The sequence below is a fragment of the Apium graveolens genome, chromosome 6 (assembly GCF_009905375.1).
Source record: "Apium graveolens cultivar Ventura chromosome 6, ASM990537v1, whole genome shotgun sequence".
Taxonomy (NCBI): domain Eukaryota; kingdom Viridiplantae; phylum Streptophyta; class Magnoliopsida; order Apiales; family Apiaceae; genus Apium; species Apium graveolens.
Genome location: NC_133652.1, coordinates 248,973,673 through 248,982,451, shown reverse-complemented (window position 1 = coordinate 248,982,451; position 8,779 = coordinate 248,973,673). Strand labels below are relative to the sequence as shown.

General features: G+C 34.5%; 1 protein-coding gene across 1 annotated transcript; it reads left to right on the top strand.

Moving 5' to 3' along the window:
- Nucleotides 1-5,280: 5,280 nt before the first annotated feature.
- Nucleotides 5,281-6,261, top strand: LOC141665883 (uncharacterized). The gene has a single exon (XM_074471867.1). It carries the CDS (start codon nt 5,281-5,283, stop codon nt 6,259-6,261), a length of 981 nt encoding a protein of 326 aa, XP_074327968.1.
- The last annotated feature ends 2,518 nt before the right edge of the window (nt 6,262-8,779 follow it).

The following is an 8,779-nucleotide window of genomic DNA, read 5'->3' as shown; positions in this document are numbered from 1 at the left end:
CTAATTATGAGAATCATATTAGATACGGATTCTGAATTGGCTGCTGCAGATTTGCTGAAATCTGGGCCTGGTGTCCGATTTACGCAAATGAATACCCTATTCCATAGGTAACCGAGCGTCTGAACAAAACTGATAGCTAAAGCTATCAACAACTCATCTGTAAGGCGTTTGACGTTGTTTACTACCCGTACACAGTGATTCTTATTTTTCTGATTTGATTCTGATTTTTCTGATTTTTGTCATATTTTCTTTTTATGATTAGATCATGGATAATATGATATGTTAAGATCAGATTATGTGTTTTAACATGCTTTTATGTGTTGTATGAGCATGGTGGATGGTTATGGCCTTTCGACCTTAGTGTAATGGTTTTGGTTTTGATTTTAAATACGACTTGCATGTCGTCAATCTTTGTAATCATAAATCTCGAATGTAACTCGAGTTATTCTTGTAAGTTCATTAGATTAGTTTTACTTTCAATTATGTAATGTAACTGAAGACTCAAGAAGGCTATCCAATGGAGGTGATACAAAGAAGAAGACGAGGCATACAAGAAGTCTAAACAAAGAAGAAGACTTATGTAATAAGTAGTTGTATTTATTTCCATCACCATATTAGATTGATCTTGATCTTTATCATGAGCTTGATAAAGATCACATAGGATGGGGCCATAACCAAACACATTTACTTTATTGCACTTTAAATTTACTTGTTTATTTAATTTTATATATATGAGATATATGACTATGTTTACCATGCGATGATAGATTTAGGTGAACTTAAATCAATATAAGGCGTGCTCTAGAAATAGTCATAACTTTTAATCCGTAAATCAGAATCAAGAGATTCAAGTGCCTAAACAATCCTTATAACATTATCTATCCTAAAAATAGGTTATTTTTCAAGAAACTACAGTTTACAACTTCAGGACTTTCTGCAGAAACTTAAAGTTACGATTTATTGGTTTTAACGAAGTTACATTTACGATCGGGGTTTCGTTTACGCCCTAACTGTGACGGCCTCAACCCCGGAGTCAGGAGTTGACGTCATCAATAACAGTAATAACCATCAAAATTCAATCCAAATCATTAATAATATATATCAATGACCCCTCTTTACCAAGACCATTTTCCAAGTTTAAGTATGATTTAGGTTACTCAACTAACACAACTCAAACTACCTTACACAATCCTGACCACTAATTTAATGCAACAACTCACCAGACCTCATCTGGTCTGAACACAACTACCTCAGAGGAGCCTGACACGAAAGGAGCTGGAACTCTGCCCTGACTACTGCGCAAAAATCTCATAGGCATCTGCAATACATATAAGATATTCTGCAAGGGTGAGCAATTACTTGCTCAGCAGCACCACTATATGAATAACAAGTAAAACAGTTTATGATAAAATAATGATAGGAACAGAGATTATAGCTCGCTTGCAAAATATGTAAAACAATTCATAAACTGGATACTCAAAACTAGCATGCTTTCAACAAAATAAACGTAGTAGTGTGCTGTGTACAAATACCAGAGTTTAATTCTAGCATGCCATTTTCATTTCCAAATCCACTATATAACTTACTTGTTCTGTTACGATAATCACAAAGCCAAATCAGATACTTACGGATATGTGAAGATAGCTGATCAGGCTATCAACACTGGACGGCTCTCACTGCCATCCCATATACCTGTTCCGGAACTCAGAGACTAGCTAGGTCTCTGACCTGCTGGACTAATCGGTTATATAATGTGCGCAACCGAATTAGCCTCTTACGCCACCTCAATAGGCCTACTCTGGCCCCAATATATCCCATATCTGACCGTTTTATCCAGTTTTCAAAACACTTGTACCTATCTCATTTTCAAAATCATTTATTTAACCAGCACACATATAAAATCCCTTTTGCAAATCATTTCATTCGAGATAGGTACCTTTCGAAGTTACTTTTCCCCAAATTAATTTGAAAACATTGATTTATAACTACAGGGGATGCGTAACTTAAAATGTTTCTGTTCCATTACGAGAATAAAACATTTAGCTATTCATATGCACTGAACCATAAAAGAATGGTCAGGGGTACTTGCCTTGCTGAGTGTTACAACTATCTCTTATTGACCTTGAACCGATTCGGGACACTCGGCTTTATCACTTTACTATTTGACTATCCTGAATCCGACTTCAACGCTCAGGTCCTTCGATTGGGAACCTCGCTGCGCTTGTCGACTGATCACTAAGTTATCCTAGTTCGATATCAATTCTTGAATCCTTTGACTAGAACCTACAGAGCCGAAATAACCTACGTTAGACGTCTAGGTATGCTTGACATATCCTCGACACCAATTCTACCCAACGATATTCAAACCCTACTCGTAATTATATAAATTATTACAATACAATAACACATCCAACAATCAGGGTTCACGTTCTCGAGAAATCGGTTTGGTGTTCGTTTTCAGAAAATACGTATACTCGTCATTTTATGAAATTAGGGTTACTGGATTTTGACCGAAAATTCACCACAATATACAATCAGGTTTCACACAAGATATATGTATATACTTATTTATACTCGTTGGACGTTCCGATAATTACAGGGTATGTTCCGAATTTCTGAATTTAATTTCCGAAAATTCGGGCAGCACCTCCACTGTTTATCGGCCTACCCGTCGAACAACTCGACGTCACATCACAACAAACAATCCAATAATTTATTCCACCAATACAACCGAAATTCATTTCACAAATCCCAAACACCGATTTAAACAACTAATTATTATTATTACATCTTATATTTATACTCGTATTTATTTATTAATTTGTAGGACTCAGAACAATGTCATCACCGTCCACTGTTGACTCGTTAAAAGTCATCGTCAACAGCAGCAGAATTTATTGGTACCCGACAAAATTCGGGTTTCCATATAAATTCCACCGATAAAATTTCCCGAATGAAAAAAAATATTTATCTCGCATAGTTTACTCAAATAATTTCCCGCAGAAATTAAATGAATAAATTAATAAATAACTAAATAAAATTACAACCAATTATCCGGAAATTCCCAAAATAATCAATCGAATTATAACTTCGAGGGGGACACAATCGAACCAACAGCAACAAGAAAACAACACAACCCAACAGAAAACACGCGCCTACGCGCTGCAACACAAAACACAAACAGGGTCACCTCGCCTGAATTAATCAGGCGGCAACCAGGTTAAACAGGAACAAACAGGCAACGCCACCGCACAACACTCACGGCATAAAATCCTACACGTGCCACCGTCTCGCTGCCGTAAAGCAGAGAGGGCAGCACACAGAAATACACAAACGTGTGTATGTATATGTATACACAATCAAACAAGGCCAACAGAGCAACGACCAGAAACAGGAATAGAGGCCGAAAAGAAAAGAGCGGCCGGAAAATCTTACCTGAACCAAGGAAAAGAACGGAAGAAACAGAGAAAAAAATAAAGACGGGAGAGAGAGGGAGATAAGGAAGAGAGAGTAATGAATGAGAGAGTGAGGAAAGTGCAGTGTGTGTTTTGTTATTTCTTTATTATTATTATTATTATTTTTTTCTGCTAACCACTGCACTACACATGTATACAATTGATGCCACATGTAAAATTCGTAATTTTATTTTTAATTTATTTATTAGAAATTAGATATTAATTTGTCTAGATAAATATTTTAAAATTAGAATATTCTGAAAACATTTTGTGCAAGGTAGTTGATTTGTGAAAAGATTTGTTATTTGTGGAAATAAGTGTAAGAATAATTTAGAAAATCGAAATTTTTTTAGTTTAGGTAATTGTGTGTATCAAATATTTTATTTATGGAATTTACTTGGAGAGGTTGTAAATCTTTAGGAGGAAATATTATTATTTCCTAGTTGAGATATAGGGTTTTGTATCGTTATAAATACACCATATTCGTATTCCTTGTTTTTATCATTAAAATTCGTAGGACTTTCTCAGCAAAAATCAGCTGTCTTGTAAAATTCGTAGAAAATTCATCGTAAGTCAGAATTCAGTGATTCTGGACTTTTCAGAAAGGTCTTTTCGTTATCTTCAGCTTTCGTGTTTCGTGTTTTTCAAGAAAATATCGTTTAGAGGGTCAAAAAGAGTAAATTCAGATCTGGTCAGGCTTTGAGGTAAGTACTTTTGACTTACTTTTAATTTTCGAAAAAGATATTTCAGTTCTGTTTTTAATTTCGTATAAGATATAAGAATTTTGATTTTGAAATTATAAGATATAAGTATTTGTGAATTTTAGAACCCAGTCTCTACGTTTTCGAACCCGTTCGTAATTTACGCTATAGTTCCGGAACTAGCCTTAGATACCCTTAGTAGGCGCACAAGTGTGCAACTTTAGATACCTATTAAGGGCGCGTAATTATTGAACTTTAGATGCCGACCACTGGCAAAGTGTGGTATAAAGAATAAGAATAAGAATTAGATGCCGGCTACTGGCAAAGTGTGGCCGTAGATCAAGACTGTGGTATTTATAAGAATTATCGTTTCGTTCTGTTTTATTCTGTTCAGATCTGTTATAAAATCTGTACTGTTATAAATTCTGCTCTGTTCTGTTTTAAACTCTGACTTATAAAATATAAAACTTTGGGTTGGATTTATTTTAGAAAATGTTTTACAAAATTATTATTGTTTTAAGAAAAATCGTTTTATCAAAACACCCATTGTTTTTCTGTTTAAAAGTTAGTCAATTTGTACTTGCTGAGCTGTGTAGCTCACCCCTTTTAACATTTCAGGTTCGGAATTTGGAGCATATTAAGATTAAGGAATGAGAACTATGTGGAGATCTGTGCTGCTTCGTTTTGTGCTATTTGAATTAGAATAAATATTTTGTTTTTAGAGAATAAATTTAATTATCTGTTAGACAATTATTATCGGATTTGTGGAGCTGCGTCTCTATTTTTATGATTTTGATTATTGAGTTTGACCGCTGCTTTGAATTTCGTGATCTATTAGAATTATCGAGTAATAATATATTTTATTTTTAGTTTTCGATTTAGAACTAATAGTCCGGAAGTGCGGGCTGTTACAGTTGGTATCAGAGCAGGCTGTCCTTCGGAGTGTATTAGGTATGGGACTAGTACATTCCCTAGGATGCGATCCTTTAGACTATCGTATAGGTCTTAGAAAATTATTTTGGATTTAGGGCATTTATTTGTGTGATTATTTGATATGTTTGACTTTTGTGTTTTTTTGATTATTGACTATAAGTTTAGAATTTGTTTTGTGTGTTCTAGTAAAGATGGATGGAGAAAATCAGAACAACAATGAAAATCAGGGCAATAATGATGAAGGAGGAAACGTCTTTGACCAGCTGGCTGAAACTCTAGCTGTACTTGTGAATCAGCAACCGAAGCCCAACATCGTCTCTCAATTCAAGCGTTTGAACCCGCCAACTTTTGATGGAGCTACAGACCCGGCTATCGTTGAGATGTGGATCCAAGAGATGGAAAAAGCTTTCGGACTTCTGGGGAGCAATGAGGAACAGAAGGTGACCTTAGCTGTGTACCAATTGCAAGGAAGCGCTTACGACTGGTGGCTTATGGAAAAGAGAAAGAATGAGACGACAAATCTTGAAGAAAATCATGAACCGTACACTTGGGCAAAGTTCAAGAAGGCTTTAGAGGACAAGTACTTTCCGAGAACAGTTCGTCTGCAGAAAGAGAGGGACTTCATTCGACTTCAACAAGGTGGAAGAACCGTCATTGAATACGAAGCAGAATTTGCAAAGCTTGCGAAGTACGCGTCGACCCTAGTAGCAGATGAGAGCAGTCGAGCACGAAGATTAGAGGAGGGACTTCGAAGTGACATCAGGAATTCAGTGGCGTCGTTTGAACTTCAGACGTACGAGACTGTCCTCAACAAGGCGTTAGTGATCGAAAGGGGCTTGGCAGAATCTGAAAAGGCGTCTGGCAGTTGGAATAAGAGGCGGTTCACTCAAACTAGTGGGCAATCTTTTCAAGGGGGACCACTCAAGAAGCCACACGTGTACGATAACATCGGGGGTCAAGGTGATCGAGAGACGTGTACCAGGTGCGGCAAGAATCATCCGGACAAAGTCTGTCGTTGGAATACAGGTGCTTGTTTTCATTGCGGAGAAGTAGGACATAAGATTTCGAATTGTCCGCACAATCCGCCACCGCCACCAAGGAAGGAAGCAGATAACAAGATGGGCAAAGGACGTGTGTTTCAGCTGACAGGAAATGACAACTATCGCAATTAAGGTATGATTTCTTTTCTTTAGTGACTTATTTAATTTATTTATGTTATGTGAATTTGGGGACCAAATTCTTTTAAGGAGGGAAGAATGTAAAATTCGTAATTTTATTTTTAATTTATTTATTAGAAATTAGATATTAATTTGTCTAGATAAATATTTTAAAATTAGAATATTCTGAAAACATTTTGTGCAAGGTAGTTGATTTGTGAAAAGATTTGTTATTTGTGGAAATAAGTGTAAGAATAATTTAGAAAATCGAAATTTTTTTAGTTTAGGTAATTGTGTGTATCAAATATTTTATTTATGGAATTTACTTGGAGAGGTTGTAAATCTTTAGGAGGAAATATTATTATTTCCTAGTTGAGATATAGGGTTTTGTATCGTTATAAATACACCATATTCGTATTCCTTGTTTTTATCATTAAAATTCGTAGGACTTTCTCAGCAAAAATCAGCTGTCTTGTAAAATTCGTAGAAAATTCATCGTAAGTCAGAATTTAGTGATTCTGGACTTTTCAGAAAGGTCTTTTCGTTATCTTCAGCTTTCGTGTTTCGTGTTTTTCAAGAAAATATCGTTTAGAGGGTCAAAAAGAGTAAATTCAGATCTGGTCAGGCTTTGAGGTAAGTACTTTTGACTTACTTTTAATTTTCGAAAAAGATATTTCAGTTCTGTTTTTAATTTCGTATAAGATATAAGAATTTTGATTTTGAAATTATAAGATATAAGTATTTGTGAATTTTAGAACCCAGTCTCTACGTTTTCGAACCCGTTCGTAATTTACGCTATAGTTCCGGAACTAGCCTTAGATACCCTTAGTAGGCGCACAAGTGTGCAACTTTAGATACCTATTAAGGGCGCGTAATTATTGAACTTTAGATGCCGACCACTGGCAAAGTGTGGTATAAAGAATAAGAATAAGAATTAGATGCCGGCTACTGGCAAAGTGTGGCCGTAGATCAAGACTGTGGTATTTATAAGAATTATCGTTTCGTTCTGTTTTATTCTGTTCAGATCTGTTATAAAATCTATACTGTTATAAATTCTGCTCTGTTCTGTTTTAAACTCTGACTTATAAAATATAAAACTTTGGGTTGGATTTATTTTAGAAAATGTTTTACAAAATTATTATTGTTTTAAGAAAAATCGTTTTATCAAAACACCCATTGTTTTTCTGTTTAAAAGTTAGTCAATTTGTACTTGCTGAGCTGTGTAGCTCACCCCTTTTAACATTTCAGGTTCGGAATTTGGAGCATATTAAGATTAAGGAATGAGAACTATGTGGAGATCTGTGCTGCTTCGTTTTGTGCTATTTGAATTAGAATAAATATTTTGTTTTTAGAGAATAAATTTAATTATCTGTTAGACAATTATTATCGGATTTGTGGAGCTGCGTCTCTATTTTTATGATTTTGATTATTGAGTTTGACCGCTGCTTTGAATTTCGTGATCTATTAGAATTATCGAGTAATAATATATTTTATTTTTAGTTTTCGATTTAGAACTAATAGTCCGGAAGTGCGGGCTGTTACACCACAGCAGTGCCATCACGAGCCACGTGTCCTCAACGGAATTGCAGACCCGGTTTGATTCGGATTTTGTACTTTTAACGACCCAAAGTGCGAGTGAATAAATATAAAAAATTATTGAAAATAATTTTAAAATTCTCAGAATAATTAGAAGCTAATAAAATAAAATTTTCATAATTTTTAAAATATTTTTGAATCGCACGACATACCCGTATTGTACGATTTAACGAACAAACGTGCGGGTTAATTTAATCCTAAAAATTCCCAAAATAATTTTAAAATTCTCAAAATATTCCAAACTTAATAAAATATGAATTTCATAATTTTTGAAGAATTCTGGAATTAAATACGAATTTTACCAATAAATGCAATTAGAAAATCATACAGGGCCAAATAATTGATGAAATATTGATTTCTAGATTTTATAAAATCCCAAAAATAAATATTGAGATTATAAAGCCATAAGAACAATTTTAGAGACATTTAAAATATTTATGCAAATAAATTTGCACTAAATTTACTTTTTAAAAGTGAAAACGATTCAATACAACTCAATAGTTAATTACGTAAATAACCCGGTACACCCTAATTCACGCAGAGATCATAAGAAAATAACACATAGTGATCGAAACCAGTGCACATATTTTATTTAACTATTTATTTAATAATTAAACTTTTAAATAATATAAAATTATACGAGACATTATATCCTTCCCCCTTAAAAAGATTCTATCCTCAGAATCTGATCTAACTAAACAAGTGAGGATACTTGTCAAGCATATCTAACTCTAACTTCTAGGTAGACTCTTCTACTCGAGGATTTATTCAAAGCATACTTATTAGGGATATAAACTCCTTCCTATGGACTCGCTTTCAACGATCCAGGATTAGGATCGATCATTCCACGCAGAACAAATTTGGATGAGAGCCCATTGGCTCCTAATCAATGGCTTGATTCAAATCAGAAACATATCGTTTTAACATTGACAAACGG

Coding starts and splice junctions, on each gene's coding strand:
- LOC141665883 (XM_074471867.1), top strand. CDS start 5,281: ATGGATGGAGAAAATCAGAACAACAATGAAAATCAGGGCAATAATGAT.